We start from the raw sequence: 21734 nt of genomic DNA, 5'->3' as shown, positions 1-21734 counted from the left end.
TCCTCTTATTTATGTCTTTGTTTTTATTTAATTGTAATCATCAATCAAATTATCCCATAATTTAATCTGCACTTTGGTCGACTTTTGTTGTTTTTGAATGTTCTCTATAAATAAACTGACTTGACTAAACAGCACTGGTTAGATTTTTGTATCTGACATCAGACATGAAGTTGTTCATCATGATTATGTCCACATAATGTTAAACCATCCGAAAGTGCATGTCAATCAAGGTGACTGCATTTTTAGTTTTCAGTAAAATTGGGTGTCAGAAAACAATACACTACGAATAGAAGATACAAACAATAGACACATTTAGGACATTTTTGTGTCCAAAAAATCATCAAGACATACACGAGACAACCCACCAACACACACACACACACACACAGCAATATGTTTATTATGCAATTAAGATTTCAAAGTGAATGTCAATTTTATGCACTTTTCCCCTTTTATTTCCTCCACTAAGGAGGTTATGTTTTCACCTGTGTCTGTTTGTTTGTTTGTTTGTTTGTTAGAAGGGTTGACACAAAAAGAACCGATTTTTTGTGGAGGGTTGGGGCATGGGCCAGGGAAAACCCTTTCCATTTTGGGGCAGATCCGGATGATTTACTATGAATTTGAATTTGTTTCTCGCCGGTCCTGTGTATGTTGTTTGATGCCGGCCTCGAGTGCCTTTCTAGTTGTAAAAAAAATCCCATTTAAATGACACCTTTTTATCATTTCACTATTGCTCTCAGTATTTCAATATTGCTCTGTGGAGCTGTTGGGATAGTTCACTCATTTTCAAAGTGTCAGTGGAAAATTTGATAGTTGCACATTCACGTGACAACCTGGCGGCCTGCCCAGGGCGTACCCCGTCTCTCACCCAATGTAAGCTGGGATTGGCTCCGGCCACCCTGCGACCTTCAAAGGGATGAGTGGTATAGCTAATGGATGGATGGATGGATATTTGTAAGCCAAAAATGTAACATATCAATATAATTTGTACATGTATTTTATGTTTCAAAGGCTCAATCTGTGATCCTGATGTAGACACCAACATTCAAAACACAGGATTTTAATTTGCTATCACACCAAAATAGTTTGACATGTCTTTCATTAGATGGACTAACTCTACATCTTTGTTTATTTCACCGATCATTATAAATACATCAGTAATATTATAAATAAAATCAGTAATATGTAATATTTCCAGAGAATGCCGCAACATCCCCATTTTTCATCCATAAGTCCAACTCTTCAAATATATCTATGAATACACCTGTGGTTTATAAAGTTAATGGTCTAAAGTTAATTATAAATGGGCCCTTAACAAAGCCAAATACAAAAATACCAATTTACTAATATTACTGTAAAGTACCTAACAACCTTTCAACATGACATTAGCTGGGAATGTATCTACAAAAAGTTGACACGATAAGGGCTGCGGCAAGGAAAAAATTCTGCAAAACCAGCCAGAGTGCAATTTTGTTCGCTCGCCCACAACCAGAACTGGTCTGAAACTGGTTAAGTGAACTCTGAGCTGCAGATGAATAAGAACAGAACAAACAGAAACCAAAATAATTTTCAGAGAAACCTTCATTAGTTCTTCCTGTGTATGGTGCAATGCGCTATCAATGTACCTTATCTTAAGATTGATTTTTAAGATCCTTTTTATGGCTTGTGCCTTTGACAGCAATATAGTATAGAGAGACAGAAATGACGACTACATGTGACCCTTGCCAGAACCAATCCAGGAGTGCTATCACGCATTAGGCATCTTAGACCAACCTACCACCACCCTAGGACGCCCCATCACAAAGATTCTTATGAACCTCGAAAGAGAAACCATTTAAAGGGTAGGTTCACATTTTTTCAAAGTTGTCTTAAAACAACAGTCAAGTGTTCGTGTGAACACTATACATTTTTTTAATTTTGCTGTAATCATTCCTCCTGTTCACACTGGCCATTCTAAGATCCCTTCATAGCATGCTTTCAGTAGGAGAGATGGGGTTCCACATCTGCAGTCCTCGACGGTGCCAAAATGCACCTCAAAGTTTAACTGAAGCCAATCTGAAGCGTCATCAGCCTGAGGTAGTCAAATCAAGTGAGTATCTTCCAAGGTTAAAGTCTTGTTAGTGCCACTTTCCCTCTTTGTCCTACGGTCCCTCGCCTGCAGCAAGAAAAACCGTCCACAGAGTCAGTTCTGTGCTGAAAGGGCAATAACTTTGGAAGACACTTGAGTTGTCTAACTCAGACTGCTGAAGCCTGGCATTAGCCTCAGGTACCGGTTTTTACACAGAACAAGGACTGTTGCTTTTGTCCCCCTACTCCTTCTGTTTTGACAAGCTTGTTAGGGAGGGATCTTTTAATGGCGGGTTTTTTGAGTGACGGGTTTTAATGTATGAACCGGAGGAATCATGAATGAATGTACATATTGTGGCCATGTGAGTATTGTAAGACAGGCTTTTAAAAAATGTGAACCTATCTTCTAATAAACAAACAAAATGGTGTGTAAAACTGAGATTAGCTGGGTTTAGTTCTCCCACCCTGAAACTATAAGAGCACTGCGGTCTTCTTCTCTTCTCTTCTTGTGGAAGTAACGAACAACCACAGCCATCAACACCACTGACACTAGGAAGGCACTGGCAAAGACCACGGTGCTGATGTTGTTGCTGAGGATCTGCCTCATTTCCCAACCTCCTCTGCTTGACTTGGTGTCTGGAGAAACTGGTGGAGGACTCACTGAAAGACAACGATACAGACGTTTTTAGTATGGAGACAGACAGGCAGGCGGGCGACAGACAGAAAGACAGAAAGACCATCATATATTAACCTGCAGGAGGCTTGCCACTCTTTTTCATCACATCGTTATCACCCACGGCTGCACTGGGAACAGCCGTTCCGACAAACCGCAAAGGACCCTGGGAGATGTAGTGCCCGGCCGTCTCCCTGTGCAGCCTACGCCTGCGTCTGCGGGATGGATTCTTCAGACAGCCCTGGGCACATCTGGAAAAAGGACTGCCAGACTCGCACAGGATGACGGAGCAGGTGATGTAGACCTTTATGGTGGCAAGTGAGAGTCTTTAGTTCAGTAGTAGTCAAGTAATAGAAATCCGTTCATGGGAGAAAAATGTAGTCCGTGTTGTGCATTGATTTGCGTTTCAACACGTCATCTCACAAGATGTCAAGAGTTCAGGCTGTTTTTGATCCCACATCATCTGGTCTTTTGTGATATCTGGAATTTCACACTGTTACGAGTTGTTATACCATGGCCCCAGAAAATTCAAGATTCTGACTGTCTGAATGGTGTGGATTAACTTGGAGTAACTGGACAGTATAACCGCACACCTATGACACCAACTCTTTCACGTTTGTATACAACTAAACTGCATCAGCAAACAGGCTTTGTAGGAAACGTAATCTCTGGCTGGATTATGTTCAGTCAGTGTTTGTTTTTGTTTTTTTTTTTTTTTTCTTTAATAAATGAATGAAGCACTACATTTATGGGGGTATGGGTATGAGTTCCCAGGAGGTGGATGGGGTTGATGGCAGTCGTACAAAACGTACAACTGTCACACCAGAGACCAGGATCGCAGTCCCATCTGGGGTTTAGGCAACAAAAGCACTTTGCTTAAGGTTCGGGAAAGATGGTGGTTTTTGTTAAATGCAAATAAACATGTTGTGTCTGATGGAGAAGAAGAAAATTTTCCTGTATCAAACCAGACCAGGATCTTTCCCGAAACCTGTCTGTCAGCAGTCTGACAGCCTAAAAGCAGAGATGGCAAGAGTACTGGAACACTAGATTACTTTACAGAAATGTAACTTAAGTAAAAATGAAATTACTTGTGTAAAAATGTAAAAATGTACTTTTTATAAAAAGTACTGCATAAAACGCAAAATACTTTTCAAGTCTGTATTTTCAAATCAAGTCTCCATCTGAATGAAACCGGGCACACACAGCGAGGTCTTTATTGTCATTCACTGCCTGCATGTGTGTTCATTCCGTACAAAAAAGATCAGGTATCGCAACAGTCGCTACACTAAAACCAATTAAGCATTTTCAGTGGGAAACCAGACTGTGGAATGATTAGAGGATATTGGCAGCACCAACGTGTTGTACACTGTCTGAATAACATTTTGGTGCAAGTTGGGTATGACTTAGTATTCAGCTTTGTCCAGGGTTACCTGCTCATAGTTTCCGGTAAATCTGAAGGCTTGAACCTCAAAGTTGAAGGAAGTGTGATTAGATGGGTGGACTTGAATCGTCTCATCTTCTAGACACCTGTAAGAAAAAAGACTTTTAAGAGATCACACACACACACACACTCTCACACACGATCAAGACATGATTGTTATTATCGTCTAAAACAATTAACTTCAACATTTTCAAATAAAAAGGCAAATCCCGGAAAGCATCCGCACTCACCCGTTCTTGATGAGGTCGTAGGAGAGGGTGTTTTCAGGGTTGTCATCAGGAGTGGCTTTGCAAGATTCGACAAACAGATTCACATTTGGCAGCTCCGATTCCGCTTGGATGCCCATATAGATCTTCTGCAACAGCATGACCTCCACTGGGTAGGCGCTGGCCTCCACCTTACTCGTGAAGTTGCCGTCTCTGAATATCTCAAAAGCATAGCCGAAGCTGCCAAAGCTGGACTCGGTGAAAATGTAGTCAGACTTGTGGAGATTGTAGTAACTGGAGACGCTGACGGTTTTGGGAAACTGGCAGGAGAAGCCGATCTGAACTGTCCGCCTCCGGGTTATGATCTCGTCGGGCAGCTCGAAGGAGTTGATCTCGTTCTTGAAAGCGATAGAGTCACCTTTATCCTTTATTTACGACAAACAAAAGGTGGGAGGAAAGGCGTGAAAACAGCTGAGAGGAAAACGCACGGGAATTTCAAGTTCACACAAGCTGAACTCTTTATCTGCTTTTCGGTGCATTTTACAGCCACAGCATTCTCCTCGATGGTGTTCAAAACACTCCAGTTCCTACAATAACCAATGCTATTAGGAACATTTGGATTTGTGTACGTTTTTCCCACACCTCGACTTCTGTGCCACAGGCGCTGAATGACATGCTGCCCATGATGTGAGTGCTGTTGGAGGTGAGCGAGCAGGACGGGTCGCTCAGCGTCAGGTAGTTCTCGTCGATGCCAGGCATGGAAGCTCTGCTGAGGGCCACCGTCATCTTGTTGGGTGAGCATTCAACAGTGGCCTTGCCTTTAAAGCACAGTCCATATTAAGTCTTTATCCACAAGGGCAATATCGCTTCATGACGCTAATACGTATTCATATTCAAACCGTAACAAAATAATGGGTCGGCATTATGAGAATTCCCCTTACAAATAATGCAGAAAGCAAAATGACGTCGGCTGAAATCAGATGTAAAGTTGTTGTTCTTGCTAAATAAGGTAAAAAAAAAAGAAATAAATAAAAAAGGATTGAATAGTTTTAACTTAAAGTTGGAATTCCTTGAAGAGAACAGAGCGTTACTGTCACGGACTTACCTCTGCATCTGAGTCTGCTTTGTTACAGATTGTTACATGTACAGTCACTGCATTTTTATGTCTAAAAAAACGTAGGTAACTGATGATAAACACACCTTGAATGATTGATGCTTGTGTCACCATGACAACGACACACCTCATCTCCGACTGGCTGAAGGACGAAAGTAGGAAAATATGTTTCGGTGCGAAAATGCAAGATGAACAACAGTAATAATTATGTTTATGTTATGATAAAACCTGATGCAGCAATTTAGTGAATAATCTTAATGTTTTAGCAGATCTGCACTTTTTAAAATTCTTTAACAGAGAAGAGATTTTCGGCATTTTTAATGTTGAGCAGACAACAGATTAGAAGGAAACTGGAGCTCAAGTTGCTTAATTTTGTTTGCTGTTGTTTGGTGTAGACTCACCAAACCTAATTCCTTTAAACTGTCATCCTGAATATGCAAAAAGGCTGCAAGAAACCCGAAAAACACGACGTCTTAAATCAATAGATGCCAGTGTCTTTCTTTGTCGGTGCTGGCTAATCGTCGCTCTGCTGCCAGGACGCAAAGCGATAGGCGGGAAATTTTAAGGCTCGCTTCTCCGGCACAGGCACATCCAAACACTCACGTGGCGTTTGTCTCTGCGGTGAAGCAGACTGGGGCGAGTCTGTACAGATCGCTGGGCTGCGGTGTCCAGCTCAAAGTGACTTCAGCTTTCCCATTCTCATCGTCTTTGAACGCTTTGCTCATGTTCTGAGGGCCGCTGACCTGGAAGTCGCGTATGCTTGGGGAAAATGGAGGCAGAGAGGAAGAAACACACAATAACGGTCTCATTATCTCCTTTTTTAAGTCGGAGATGATGGGTTTTCAGTCGCACGTCCACGCGGCACGGTTAACAAATGTAAGGGGTAAATACCTGGCATGGTGAGCCTGTGCCTGGGCATAAAGCTGGAACGTCTGACCCACAGTGGCGTGAAGAACATCACCGTGCGAAGGGGTCTCAGACAAGAAGATGGGCTGCACGTGACCAGCTTCACAGCTCGGTATTGGAGGCAGGACTGAAACGTAGACGCGAGAGGTCGTCAAGACAGAAAAACAAACTCTTTTTTCCCTTACGCTTTTCCTCTATTCTGATAAATTTTAGAGGGAAATAATGTACTTTTTTACTTCACTACATTTATTTAACAGCCATAGTTCGAAGTTCCTTCGATGTTACATGCAAAACACAATCTGATGCATTATTGTAAAGAGTGAGGTCACGTGAGGTCACGTGAAAGCCACCGAAGTCCTGATTTTTCAACAAACTTGCAGAAGATGAAAACTTGACGCTCGCTAATAATTTTATAGCGCTGTTGAAAAAATAAAGAGTTGCACAGTTGCTAATGTGAGAGGAATAAAAAGAAAAAGTCAATAAAGTCAACATGCAGTAAAGTCAGTATTTTGAGAAAAAGGAAATACTGAGAGAATAAAAAAGGGCATAATATAATGAGAAAGAAGGTGCAACTTTGGGGGGAAAACGTTAGGATATTATGAAATGAATAAAGTCCTAATATTTTGAGAGAATGTTTGCTACTTTACAGCTTCTCCAAAATATAAAAAAACTCGTCAGCCTCATCAAAGGGTGACAAAGTAATGACTTAAGTTTGGTCTTCAATTACAACTTTGGTAACATAACTTTATTACCTTTTACTTTAGAAAAGTAAAACTTTATTCTTGTAACATTTTGACGATGTTAAGAGGAGCAACATAACATCTCTATAATTCCCCGTTAACTTCTGTTTGATGGTTATCAGGTCAAATCAAGTTGGTTTTCCTCAGAGTCGGACAAGCGGCTCATTTGTCTCCGGCCGTCAAATGAAGATGTTATGGACTGTGTGTTTGTATCACTCACTCTCCACCGAGAACTGGAGCTTGACTTTGCAGAGAGGTGGGGAGTTCACGTCGAAGGCCTCCCGAAATGCTGATGTTCCATCGGCGTAGGTCAGAGTGATGTCTTGGGTGGGGAAGTCCTCCAGCATCAGCTCAAACACCCGGACGCCAGGGTCGACCTGACCAGTACTTGTCAGTGTGCACGTGGCCTGGAGACACACGAAGACTTGAATGAAGATGATTAAAATGCCTTTGTCTCTCTGGGTATTGAGCGTCGAAGAAAAGGAGTTGTGGAGATGAAAGTGCCGCTAAGTAATATTGTAAATCTGTCATCAGAAGAAGAATTCGTTTTTGAACTACATTTTATGAAAGAAGGTCAATACATGCTGTAAATGTGTACCCAGGACACCTACTGTAGTGGGAACATGCACAATAAAAGATGAACTTGTTCAACTCAAATGAAACATGAATTATAAAAACATAGTATCACCGTTTCACCGCTTAGCGTGGCGTGATTGTTGGATCATTACCCCATTACCCCTGTAAGTCTGTCATAATGTGCGGTTCCCCCTTGACAGGGTTTACCTTGTCCACGGCAAAGTTTGAGGGAACTGGGGCGTCTGAACTGAAGCGGCATCTCACGTCGTCTCCATCCGGATCACGGGCCAGAAGTCGAATCCTTGTAAAACAGTTCTGAGGCACCCTGTGCGAAAACACAACACTGCTTCATGACTGGATCCAATGTAGACGAAAAGAATTCAAAAACCAGTTTTCATGTTCATTCACTGAGGCTTTTTTTTTTTTTTTTTAACAAAACACTAGTTTTCATTGAGGTAGTTTTATTTAAAAAAAAATCTATGCCAGCTTGACGCTTTGGCTTCTTTTGGCCTTTTTCTTTGTTCCTTTTTTTCCTTTGTCGACTATGGGATTAACAGAAGAAAAATTAAAAAAAATGTCATTTGACCATTTTATATTCAAAGGAAATTATTGAATACTTCAACACATTTTAAAGAGGGAACACAAAAACAAAACGACATCCAGCCTCTATTGTCACATGTGATCTGGATTTAACTGTTACAGTAAAATAAAAGTAAAATAAGAAACAAAAACAAACAAACAAACGAAAACCAATTCTGAAAAGAGACAAACACGGTCCAACTATAAAAAAAAAGATCAGGTTCCTTCCCAATTGGCCGTATTTCATTTTTCGACTACTGTTGCCAAACATCCACGTTATTCCACGTGCACCGACAGATACAAAATATATCTCACTGATCTGGTTTCCCCGCAGAGCTCTGTTATGCACCTTTCCCATTTTAATGTCCTCAAGGTTTGTACCTTAAAGAAGACACTGTGGTTGTCACAGGACAGCTGTTGAGGGCGTGCGAGTCAGATCGGGTTCCCAGGTCCAGCTCCGCGTGAGCGGTCCAGTTTGTTTTTCCGTCCACATTAGACACCCAGCAGCAGCCCGAGCCCCTGAGCAGAGGGAGGGGGGAAGGGGTTGTCACTCACACATACGTTCAGGCCCCCTCCTAAAATACTGGACGTTTCAGCTCTTCCGGCACCTAAACCCTTCAAATGAACCGAACACGAGGAAGAAAAGTCTCTTGTTGGGTTGAACCGCTTACAACTCAAAAACGTTGGTAATCACTTTCTACTGCCAAGTTGTTTGATTAATATTAGTATTGTTGCTGTTGTTGATGTTTGGTCGAAACCTGGTCACACCCACACAACAGTTGCTCCATTTTCACGGTGCACAAAACTAAAGGAATTTCTGAAACAAGAAATCCGAACAGATTCAAGAATATTTATTGTATAAATACAATATATCTCACTGTATATATACATAAAGCTTGGTTTTCCTATAATCATTATATTTCAAAATGCTATATGAAAAGTGCCAAGTTGAGCTTCAGTTCAGTATTGAAATGAGCATGGAACAAAAAAACCTAAAAGAAAAAAGAAAAAAAGAAATAGAGTGGCAGAAAGTAATAAAAACAAAACACATTAAAGAAAAAGAGAAATGAAAAGTTGCACAGTCACATGGCAAATATAAAAAATACACTATATATAAAAGGAATTATGTAAATAAATGAACAAAAAATACATAACAAGTCCGGGAGCTTGTTAGTCTGGGACGGCAGGGAAAGTTAACTGGTCGTCGTATGTGAAAAATGGTCCCCGTGTCCCATAACACTGGCAGTTGTCCCTTTTAGTTAACGCCTGACTTTCTCCACCAACAAAGCACAACGTATGAAATGCCTTAAAGTAAACGTTTTTAACAGCTGGTATCACACCTCACTAAGGCTCATTGGTTCTCCTCTATTATTCTGATGTGAAATGACAGTCAAAAATAGGTGGAAGTGATGTTCCAGCAGCTGCTCAGTGCATTTACTAACCGCAATCGCTTGCTTCAAAGCCCTGCTGTTTGAATCATTCAATCAAAAATACAGGAGTCACCAATGACACAAACGGTGGCGTTCCTTGACGGTGAGCCGGCACGAACAATACCAGGAACCTGAAACTGAAGCAGCTGACCTGAATTCAACCGTCGTTACTAAAGAGCGGCAACTGCACAGTCGGGACGAATTCACTGGGAACCTTGGTTTAGAGCCCCTTGTCCCTCCCTCTTCGGGACAGGCTCAGACCTTCATGTACAAGACTATACAAACTGAAATCTGGTCTAGCTGTGAAGATTTGGCAGTGTTCACCGTGAAAGCACAGCAGCACGGCAGATTGGGCTGGACAGAACCTAATTTTGCCTTTCCGACACTTGGCAGATGGTAAAATTGTGTGTATTTTGTTCCTTATTGCTGTCTACAAGGCTGTAGCCAGGAATGAAATAAATGGTGAATGGAAATCCAAAGCACCTCACAACTTGTCTCTCACTCACCCTCCCACTGACACGCTGATGGCGGTGAGCTACCATGCACGGTGCTGGTCTGACCATCAGGGGGAAACCGGGGGTTCGGGGTTTTGCACAAAGAGAGTTTGACATGTGGACAGGAGGAGCTGGGGATCAACCCGTCAGCCCACCAAATTCCCCCAGAGGAATCTTTGATGAGCCACCGACCAAAGTCTGTTAAAGTTCCTCAGTATTTAAAACACATCACAAGACTTTTCACACTTTTCATTTAGCTTTTCAAATATATTTCCTGTAAATTTTATGTCCCTGCATTATGGTCTAGATAGTGCTTCAAACCTTTCGCTACACTGTCAGGTACTGTATGTAAAGAACTGGTGGAAAGTACAAAGAAACTGTTTAACCAAGAAACTGTCAAGTTTGAAGATAAAAAATATCAAAATTAACCTTTGTGGAATATTGAACTGCACTGAACTCCCCAAATCGACAAAATAACATACAATGATCTCTACATATACATATATATATATATGTATATATCTACATATATATATATATGTGTGTGTGTGTATATATATGTGTGTATATATATATATATATATATATATATATATATATATATATATATATATATATATATAGAGAGAGAGAGAGAGAGAGGGAGAGAGAGAGATTCGGTAACTGGTTTAACTGGTTTTAATGTTGTGGCTGATTGGTGTAAGTGTCCTGGCCTTGATTGTCTCTTGATTTTTTTATTTTGTTTTTTATTTTATTTTTAATTTTTCTGTATTACTCTGGAAAGTACTGACGTTTGTCTTACTCCATAAGTGTCTTGTCTGTTTTAAATTAATTTTGTCCATTTTTATAGATAAGCCTCCTTTTTCTTTTTCTAAATTGTTGCAATTATTTCATTGTTCTGGCCTACGTTCAGTTTTTTGTGTGAAGTACTTTGTAATTTTATTTTGAAAAGTCCTGTACAAATAAACAAGTTATTATAAAACTGTTAAATTACACATGCAGTGTTTTACTTGCTCCGTCGTCATAGGTTCGGCACATTATGTCTTTGACTTCATTTCACCTGAGCTTCTAATTCTACCACATTAAACACTGACCAATAATGCTCCGCCACACTCGCAGAACTTTGTGGTGTTATTTTGTTTTCAACCAATCAGGGCCAACGCAACTACGTTCGGGCCCCGGCTGCAGGTGAACAACCCAAAATACCACAAACGTCTACAGGTCTGATGCCAGAAAAGGTGGGTCCCGTGACCTGGGCTCACCTCAGAGAAAAGGAGGTTTTATTCGTCGAGACGACTGCTGTTGTGTGTCCTTCGGACTGGCACCACCTGCCTCGGCCCGTGTCATCCTGCTCCGTTTGCCGGACTCTTGACGTATCAAAGCTCGTGCAGACCCCACTCTCACATGTCAAGGACGGCTGATCCTGACAGCTGCTCCTGCCATTCTGTCTATGATGGAAGGTCACCTGCAGGGTTTGGGAAAGTACAGCACTGATCCTGTGTAGAAAGAAAAACTTTTTGCCTCGGTGAAATGCAGAAAACAGGGTGAAAAGAAGCATCCATGTTAGTTAAGTCAGTCCAATCAATCTGGGTTTGTTTTTGGTTTGTTTGGCACAAATTTGTCGACGCAGTTTGTAAAAATTCCAAAACGTTTTCTAGAGATAAGTCATTGAATATTTTATGGACGAGCGTCCCAGCATGGCTCCTTAACTCAGTGAGAACGGACTACATACGATTTTGCCTTTTGTCTCATAAATTACAGACTCATTGTGCTGAGTCTAACAAAGTTTACTCAGGCAAAGTTTTTTTTTTTTTTTCAAACGCAGAAGCTGATTATGAAATAAGAATTTGAGAAGTTAAATCTCGACTGGTAGGCTTGTCAAAATGATTTGTTTTTTCACTCCTCTGGCATACCTTCAATGTTCTGACTCCCATTTCTGTTCTCTTTTATAAAACTGTGATAAATAAGAGCATTTAAAGGCAGGTAATGAGAGAATTACTGTACCCTAAATGCCCCGTCCTCCTTCTTCTGCGGAGGCATGAAACTGATGCTATCTCCATAAAAGCTGAGAGCCGCCGCAGTCCCCAGTAATGCGAACAGCAGCGGGAAAACTGCACCTGCCTCCATGATGTCTCACAGAATCTATTCGTGCAGAAGCTTGTTCGGTCAGTTTCACCGTCAGAGATGGGAGAGGCAGTTCTCTTGGATTTCACCAGGCAGGACGAGCCAGATCTGAACAGTTTCTGTTTGTTTGTTTGTTTTTTCTGGAAAAAGAGGCAACCATCAGTGAGATCTTCATGGAAATATTTCTGAGAACACATCGTGTGTTGGAGGACATTAGGGCCTTTCTTTGATAAGAGCTTCCATCCACGAGGCCAAAGCCCAGATGGTTAATTCCTGGGACAAGTTTTAGAGTCACAGTCGATCGCATGTAGCAAAGAACTGAGCATCTTCTCATCTCCGTTCTTTTTTTGCAGATTTAATTATTTATTGGTCATTGGTGTCCGACGGGTTCTCTCTGATGTGTGTGTTAATGTGTCACATCCCCGACAGGAACAAAAATGAATGGCACAGAAAATGTGTGCTATTTATTTGACTATTGACAATATTTACGCAGACCAAAAAAAGAGGAGGAGACGGTGTTAGAAAAATTCTCAGCCCTTATGCTCATGACTGTGTGATCACCTGGTATTGACCTTTCTTGTTATTGCTTGTGTGAGAATCTGTGCGACTCTCTCGTGACAACAGAGGCTGCGCCCAGGGGAGGAGGTGAATACCAGAGAGGAACGGGGCATAGCTGTTCCTCTCGTCGAGGCCGTCCCACTTGTCTATTCCTGTGTGATGAGCAAAGAACTATCTTCACCGTGTTTATTGATACATGTCAGCAAAGAACAGAAGCCTCTGCCCACACAAATAGGATGGCGGAAGAACTGGAAAGCAGACAACTCATTGCCGCTGTACTGTAATGAGCTGCTGTATGACTTGTCTCCTTGCTGCAAGAATAAATCAGTGGCTTTGACTCGGGAGAATCCGTGCGTTATTGTATAAAACAAAAATGAACTTGGCTTGATCTCGTCCTCTGGACAACAAAACCCAAACAAAAGACCTAACGAACTAATCTCTTGCAGTTGTGTCACATTTTAGAAACACATCATAGGTTTCGCATTTAAAATCTTAATCTGCAAAGTAACAGCAACTATAGCTGTGAAATAAAGGTAGAGGAGGGAAAAGTACAATACTAGCATCAGAAATGCAGGTGTATGTGCTATAAAAATACTCAAGCGAAGTACATGTACCCGAAAGCTGCACCTCGGTAAAGTACTTGAGTAAATGGACATCATTCCACCCCTGGCTGGCAGTGAAGCAGGGGCAATAAGAGCAGGGGCGGTAAGTCCAGAGGAGGTAACTAGAGAGTCAGAAAAAGGAATCGTTACATGGATACTTTCCCCGTCTTCGTAGAAATAGACGTATACAGTCCTTGTGATGTGACAAATATACACCAAGTATGTATAATAGCAGTTTGAGGCTGGAGGGAAGTACCATTTCATATGAATACATAAAGCAAAATACGTGGATTTATAGAACAATGAATCGAGCCAATGTACTGTTTTCTCAGGCTGTTTCCCTAAACATTGTGCATGTGTTGTCAAATCGGTGAAGATGTTTTCCCAACTTGGTGGTGTTTCGTCCGTTTACGCTGGAGCTCTCCGTAAATTGACTTTAAACGAGTCCTCTAGAGTGGAGGAGAACAGAAAAGCCAGCCACGTGTTTTCACGGTCATTCAGAACGACCGTTTTCTTATCAGCCTGCCGACCACTGAAGAAACACAGACTGAACTAATCCTGCCGTTTGAGGGCTTCATGCTGTCTGGTCGAGCAGAAAGGTCATAGCACTTAACTCTATATTTAAATGGGAGAATAAAAACAGCTTTAGAAAACAGAACTGATGTTTCGTAGGGTGTGAACCGGTCATTTGACAACAAACTCTGACATGTTTACCGGCTTCAAGGTTTTAAAGGCGACGGTCATCATCGACTTTCGCTTTCGTCACGCTCGGGGGGCACGCCAGCACCCGTAGTGACGTCAGCCTATGGAAATTGTCAGAGTGGCAAGATGGCTACGGAACCAAATAAGACTGAAATCCTCACCATTTTCAAAAGATTAAGATCTATTCCCACGAACAAGGTAAACGAATAAGACGTCGCCGCTGTCCGTGTATCGTCCTTTGAGCGTGTTCGGTTAGCTTGAGCCGCGCGGTAAGAAGCGGTTGGCTGGCTGGCTAACTGTTTTCTAGCTAGGCCAGGCTTCACGGTCGGACAGCTAACGGCAGCTAACGGCTGCTAGCCTGCCGGTAAAGCAGTCAAACATAAAGGCCACGTATACGGTTTGTGTTTGCAGAGGCGGCTAACCAGTTGGGTAGGCTTCGCTAGGCTTGGGAAACGCGAGGAGAATTGGGTAACCGGTTAAACTAAACATCGGATATATCCAAAGTAAGACACATGAAACGTTAAGGTACACATTTGTAGTTTTGAAGCATTTGTCGTTAATGTTGACAGATGATGTTTGGCAGGGTTGTTTTTCTTGCCCGCCAGAGCCTTATCATCGGTTTTAAGAACATTTATGACATGTCGTAAGCTGGTTTAGACGAAAGTGAACGTTAAAAGACTGTTTCCACTGCTCTAGTACCATGCGAGGCCTGGGCATGTGGTTTGACACTATGTGACTTAGACTGACAGCTTCTGTTTTCACCCTTAAGTCTGTGTCCCTGGCCTTTGAGAAAAAGCTAACCGAGAATGATGTAAAGGGTCTTTTACCTGTCAACACTGGGGCTGCAGCTAATTGTTATTTATTTTTCATGATCTGTTAGTCTCCAGGTTAGTTTCCTGATCAATCTATTAGTAGTTTAATGTTAATTGAGAGACAAGTGTCCAAAGTGCCATCTTTAAATGTATTTTTTTTTTTACCGATCAACAATCCAACACCCAAAGATAACCACTTTACAATGATCCTCACATTTGACATTTTTGTTTGACAAATGACTGATACGATTAATAGGTTATTAAAATATCTAATAATGGGTTAGGTGACTAATTGTTTCAGCGCTACTAAAGACCGATCAATATGTAGACATTAGTCCAGTGATTCCCCTTCACTTGTCCGTTTTCTTTGCAAAATTAAGGTTGTGTAGCCTTTAGTCTTTGTCCCATGACATGATTACTAATTATAGTCCCTCAGGTTCTTATTGTTGCAGCGTGTTTTGAACTGTCTCTGTCATAGTCTATGGTGAGTTTGTAGTTACCCTGATGTGGGTTGGTACTTGATGTTTTATTTCTTTTAAATTTACATTAACTATAATATTCCTATGGAGGTTTACTGTTTTACTGTTATATCTGCTATATCTTCTCATGTTTATTAAATACGGTTGTTTTGGGAGTTGTTCTTGTCAAAAAAATTGCCCTGGCTCGCAATGTGAAGGAAAGTGATATATAAAAATTCCTGGATCTGCCCCTGTAACCGGATCCATACCAAAATGTAACAGGTTCTTCCCTTGGCCATGCCCCATTCCTCCACCAAGTTTGGTGCAAACCGGTTCAGTAGTTTTTGCATAATCCTGAAACAGACATGGGTGAAAACATAACCTCCTTGGCAGAGTTAATAATCGTTAGTTGCAGCCCTAATAAAAACAAAATTGAACTCTCGCCATTCCTGCCAGTTCCTTTTGAAAGTGGGGTGGTATCAGATACATAGGGATACTGCTACATCTACATCATCAGCCCAACTATACTGTGCCCAGATTGTGCTGAACCAATAATAACATCATGTAATGGAAAGCAATATTGTATCGTGCAGCCACAGGTACACGACATCATTGTCAGTGGGAAAAGCAGCTCACAGCAGATGTTATTGTTGCGGTGTGGTGGTTGTGTTGCTGCAAATCAGTGCGGTTACCATTCAGATGTTGGGTTCTTATAAATCTAATTAAAGTTGTCCCTGTAACAGTAGTTTTCAAATGTTTTGTTTTTTGCAGGTATGTTTTGATTGCGCAGCAAAAAACCCCAGCTGGGCCAGTATTCCCTATGGAGTTTTCTTGTGCATCGACTGCTCTGGCATCCACCGCTCCCTGGGAGTGCATCTCAGCTTCATCAGGTAGGCTCAGCAATGAACATGGCTGTCATGGTGCCTGCTTCTGACAGTTCTACTGAGTAGTTGAGTAGTCTAAGAGAAAAGCATGAGTGTCACTTTAATTGCTGGGTACAGTGAATGGATCTGGGCTACCATCAGCGTTCCAAGGAATGTGGCATGTGTGCAGTGTTATGTATGGTTTTGTCTATTCACCACAGATTGTGAATGACTGAGAAGCAACAGACACTTAGGTCGATTTTATACTCTGTCCAAACTGCTCGTTGGATGGGCGGATAGCTTAGGAAACCCCCTCACCCCCCACTTTTCGGGCGTCAGATTTGGGGGGTTCCTCTGTCTGTAACTTTGCGAAACCATTGATCTGACTTTTATACACACTTCATGCTGTGATTGGCCAGCTGTGTGGAAGTGAGAAAGGATCCAGGGTTTGTACTTCTCTCTTGGTTCTCTTTTTTTTCTCTCTTTGTTTGTACAAACAAGTGCAAGACTACGATTGTTTTTCAGGAGAGAGAGAGAGAAAAACTCATATTTAAGCAACATCATGTATTCCCCCCTCAGCTTTTCACTCCACCTTCCTGTGTGGATCCTCAGATCAACCATAAACACTTGATCTCCAATGTGGTCAGACAAAACATTGCACAAACTAGTTCTAACAGAGCATAAACTGGCCCCTTAGTGACCATAGTCATGTGTACCTGTCATACTGGAGAGCTGACTTTCCATATTCTTCCCTTTTTCCCTCAGATCCACTGAGTTAGACTCCAACTGGAACTGGTTTCAGCTTCGATGTATGCAGGTTGGAGGCAATGCCAATGCGGTAAGTCAGACTGACCACTGAGAAAAACAGAAGTTTGGCCCAAAATGAAATCAATTAGAAACAAGATGAAGGATATTTTAATGTGAATGAGCCATGTTCCAGGTAGTGTACTTATTTGTAACTAAGAAACTCCTTTTCTCCTCCTATCTGCAGACGGCATTCTTCCGACAGCACGGCTGCTCTACAAACGACACCAATGCCAAGTATAATAGTCGTGCAGCCCAGATGTACAGGGAGAAGATTCGGCAACAAGCGAATGCTGCATTGTCCAAATATGGCACAGATGTGAGTATTAATGAGGTGGAAGAGTTTTGGAAATGAATCGTATCATGTATCGTGTAATGAATAAATCATGAAACGATATAATCTCTTTATGACACTATTAGGCCCTATTTCTGCATCGATGCAGTCAGCAGTAGACCCCCAGGCTGTATTCCTGGCTTTGTTTGGCAAAGCTACAGTGCTGTTGACATTTTTTGGGTTTTTTTTTTTTTTTTTTGTATGTTTCCAGTCATCATAAATCTGGATCTGGAACATTCAGTACAATCTGTGTTGCATGCTAAAGTGCTTGTATCTTAACTGCACACACATACCCTTCCCCTCTCAGCCTGTCTGTGCCTGTCAAATAAAACACAATTGCCTGAACTAATCTTAGAAAAAATACATTGGGAACACAACAATTGTTAGTGTTAGAGGTTTAGAACAAATAAATAGCAACTCTTCTGATCTAAGATGTTTCAAATCAAGTGAAATATTCAGTGCACATCTATTATATGATTATTATGTCTGTTGTGTTTTTCAGTTGGCTGATCTCACGGATCTGATCTCTTGTCCAGCTCCTGTAGTCCGTTAGCTAATAGCTAAACACAACCTGATTAAGTGGTTGAATTATTAGTTGTTTTTTATAGACCACAGGCACAACACTCACTCAGTGGCAATAACTGAATTTGCCTGGTGCCCTGTGGATCACGAACAAATTACATAATAGCGGTAAAGTGATTATCAGTGTCTGAGCCGCGTTAGCAGATGCAGTTCAGAGTCCAAAGGGTGATCACATCATTGGCAATGTTCCAAAAAACTAAAAGTCAGCATTGTAAACCTCCTGTCTGAACATTATTCATTGAAATCGTCTGAGTCTAAGTGTAACAAACACTTTTCCTCTCCTCATTGCAGCTGTGGATTGACTCTCCTGCCGGGAGCACTCCTGCAGTTCCTGAGAAGAAAGAGACAGACTTTTTTGCCGAACATACGCAGGTTTGTTTTTTGCAAAATCACAACCTGCTGCCATCTTCACTAGTTAAGTTTGTGATAGAAAATATTAGCCACATGTCTGGGAATATTTCACTACAGGAATATTTTCATTTTTTTATTATTTCTAATAGAACTCGATGGATTTAGGCTGATGCTTTACAGATATTTGAGTTAAAAGAAATGCCATTAACAACAACATAAATGCAACAAAAATATATTAACGTAAAGGTAAGAAAAATGGTAAGAAAAATGAGGCTGAACTATATAATAATACGGCTGAAAATGCTTTTGAAGAATCAGAACTACAATAAATTCTGGTGAACTATAATCGGCATTTAAATGAAGCGGTGTGTGATATATATACAGATGACATTGGCCTGAAAAATGTATCCGTCAGACTATTAATGTCTTCTCACCCACTCAAACTCGAGTCCTGTGGACATCGAACAATAAGCCTTAAAAGACCTTTTATAGTATAAATCTGATGGATGTGACCAAACAGGATGTGGCTTTATAAATTCCTGTTCACTTAATTGAATATATAAATACCTTTTAATTTGTTTTTTTACGTTTTCAGCCTGCTAACGACTGGAGCATGGCGCCACCCTCTGAGCCGGAGCAGAACGGAGCCACTGTCACCCCACAGCCGACTGAGACAACACCCAAAGGCCAGGATGACAACCGTTAGTAAAACAAACCTGTCTGTTACCTTATTTGTTTCGCTCTTTATAGAAGGGGCGCTCAGCAGATTTTACACATAAGTCGGCTGACCCATCGTGATAAGTACTGCTCAGCTCTGAAAGGAGCTTCCCAAAGTCTGCGAAAATGACCCTGATAATGTTACCAAGGTTATCTCTGCCTCAGCTTAGGGACTACATATTTTTAACTGAGAGCCTGTGTCACTGGGGGCGGGGAGTTGGAAAGACGTGAGCTTTCACCAGGCAGGGAGGGTCTGATGAAAATGATGCTATTGGGTGCATCATTGGAAATATGGGATTCAGGATCTGCTGCTTTGATTTTGACTATTCTCTTTTTTTCTAAATCTGTCTCTTGTGAGTCCCCCAACTTTGTGGAAGTATTATGGTGTGTTCACACGTACGGATCCAAAGTAGATGTCAGTATCTGGCCTCTCATGAATGTGTTGATCATGTAATTTACATACTCTGCTCTGACTGGAAACTTGTTTCCTGACGTAGCCACCACCACCAGACACACCAACGCAGGGAATTTGGTTCCACTGGTCGTTCTTCTTTTTTATGTCCCGGTAACTCATTAAAGATTCGTTGTATCAACGTTCGATGGAATCAAGATGATCGTGATTGACTCTGTCCTGGCTGTTGCTCAACCTGCGTCATACAGTTCAGTCTTCCCAACTTTCCCCTCTAGTGTAGCTGGTTGCTTTTTGAGTCCGTAGAGCTCAGCAGGGGGTGCGGGGCTCCACAGCCAGGTCTCATTCACAATGAACAACAGCTGTCGCTTTCCCAGCTTTTTCAATCTGTATGTGTGAATGCGTAGTTATACTAAATCGGTGGAGTGCCGCTTTAAAAGTTCAGTGAATTGAATTGGCTTCTACAGTCTAGGTTTTGAATAAGAGAGATTCTCCTGTACATAATAGGGTATCGGCTGGAGATGACACTCAATTTAAACAATCCAACAAACCATGGAATTAAGGTTAGGAATCTTTTGTTTTGTTGCTTCACATGTTTGATGTCTAATGATTTTAATCTTTTTTTTTTTTTTTTCTTCTTTTCTTCCTAGAGCCAGAGGAAGGACCCAGCATCGATGGTCTGAGCACATCTCCCAAAGCCTCCATTGGTGAGTCTGTTCGTTTCTTTCAGCCTCGATGAGCAAAGGCTCAAGCATTGTCCCGTTCTCTCGTAATGTCAGCGCTGTCATCTGCAATTTCCCCTCTCATGTCTGACATTTGTGCGCATTCAGTGGGGACGTACTTGCCTCAGTCAGATCTCTAAACAGGGCTCCAGACTAACCTTTTACATTGGTTGCACCGGTGCAGCTAACTTTTACATTTAGGTGCACCAGCACATCATTTAGGTGCACCCAAAATTTTTCAATAGTTCACTTCATTTTGAATTAACATTATGTTTTAAGGTTGTGAAGTCACCCGAGGAGGAGGTGTGTGAGCAGACAGACAGACAGACAGACAGACAGACAGACAGACAGACAGACAGACAGACGTGCTACATGTCAGGCGCACCAGTGCGACCAATGATAAAGTTTAGTCGAACTTGACAGATTTTGGTCGCACTCTGGAGCCGTCTTTTATATTTCTCTTTGTTTATCTGTACAAACCGTTTTACTTTCCACACAGTTAGTATGACGGCACATTATGGAGTAGTGGTTGTTGCACTGCGGAGACATTTTCCACTTGTTTCGCACAGTGTGACGTCTTTGCAGGTGCAGGGTAGTAATTATCCGCACAAAGACCAACAAAATACTTGTTCACACCTCGCTTCTTTCTAATTTTGTTTTTATTCTATGTAGACACGTTTGACAACTGTTCACTTGTACAAAAACCATCACAATCTCATCACGCATGTCTACACTGAACAAAAAGAACAGCTGTTTTTCCTTTTCTTTTCTCTTTATACCCATGAACACGTACTGAATCTCACTTTTTGTTTTCAAGGTGCCCAGAAAAGGTCTGAAGCAAGAAGGGTTGCAACTAATTATTATTTGCATTAATTCATTACATTCATTTAACATTGCATTATTTACATTTTCTCAATTAATAATAATAATATAACTCTAATAGTATGGCATTTTTCCACAAAAAGTGCAGTACAATGTGCCTCACAAAAGGTGAAAAAAAAAAAAACATAAAAAAGGTGCAATAAATAGCAACACCACAATCACAGCGGAAGGGATTAAAAACAGACAAAGAGAAAGAGTTTTAAAGAAAATCAAATTAATAGTAAATGAATATTCTATAAATGGCAGAAAAATAGTGAAATATATTGTAAAAGTCACATTTCACAGAGCTTAAGCTGATGCCTTGAAATATGATGACATGGTTTGTTTTGTATGACCAACAGTCAAAAGCCCAGATGCTGAACTTACATGAATATAAAACAGACAAAAGCAGCAAATGATGGTGTGTAACATTTGGCTTAAAATGATGATCTCTTATCAAAAAAGTTGCTGATTAGTTTTCTGTGAATCGACTAACCGATTAATTGACTAATCTATACAATCTTTAAAATGTCACCAACAGTATTGGCGAGAAAAGTCCAAGCAGCAGTCTGTTCGTTAATCTAGTCTGAGCTCAAACCATGTTGATAA

At 41.2% G+C, this 21734-nt stretch overlaps 2 protein-coding genes across 3 annotated transcripts in view; one reads left to right on the top strand and one right to left on the bottom strand.

The window, feature by feature from the left end:
• Window positions 1–1075: 1075 nt before the first annotated feature.
• LOC120795639 lies at window positions 1076–14261 on the bottom strand. Its single transcript, XM_040137713.1, has 17 exons — window positions 14225–14261; window positions 13900–14125; window positions 13523–13632; window positions 12912–13060; window positions 12231–12490; window positions 11489–11691; window positions 8684–8821; window positions 7931–8048; window positions 7368–7554; window positions 6393–6534; window positions 6105–6260; window positions 5588–5643; window positions 5030–5205; window positions 4412–4812; window positions 4171–4267; window positions 2819–3044; window positions 1076–2727 (listed from the first exon to the last, which is right to left on the bottom strand). The coding sequence occupies exons 5-17, from the start codon at window positions 12351–12353 to the stop codon at window positions 2519–2521; spliced, it is 2232 nt and encodes a 743-aa protein (XP_039993647.1). The 5' UTR covers window positions 12354–12490; window positions 12912–13060; window positions 13523–13632; window positions 13900–14125; window positions 14225–14261; the 3' UTR covers window positions 1076–2518.
• Window positions 14032–21734, top strand: part of arfgap2 (ADP-ribosylation factor GTPase activating protein 2) — a 14081-nt gene continuing 6378 nt past the window's right edge. The window contains exons 1-8 of one of the 2 annotated variants that reach the window (XM_040136361.1): window positions 14032–14109; window positions 14235–14410; window positions 16254–16372; window positions 17111–17183; window positions 17337–17468; window positions 18357–18437; window positions 19012–19117; window positions 20193–20249. In XM_040136361.1, coding sequence (XP_039992295.1) covers window positions 14339–14410; window positions 16254–16372; window positions 17111–17183; window positions 17337–17468; window positions 18357–18437; window positions 19012–19117; window positions 20193–20249 — 640 coding nt within the window. In that variant the 5' untranslated portion in view covers window positions 14032–14109; window positions 14235–14338. The remainder of the gene's footprint in view (window positions 14110–14234; window positions 14411–16253; window positions 16373–17110; window positions 17184–17336; window positions 17469–18356; window positions 18438–19011; window positions 19118–20192; window positions 20250–21734) is intronic. The other variant, XM_040136369.1, reaches the window with a different exon arrangement.

Source organism: Xiphias gladius, chromosome 1 (genome assembly GCF_016859285.1).
Source record: "Xiphias gladius isolate SHS-SW01 ecotype Sanya breed wild chromosome 1, ASM1685928v1, whole genome shotgun sequence".
NCBI lineage: Eukaryota > Metazoa > Chordata > Actinopteri > Istiophoriformes > Xiphiidae > Xiphias > Xiphias gladius.
This window is presented reverse-complemented; position numbering and strand designations above follow the sequence as displayed.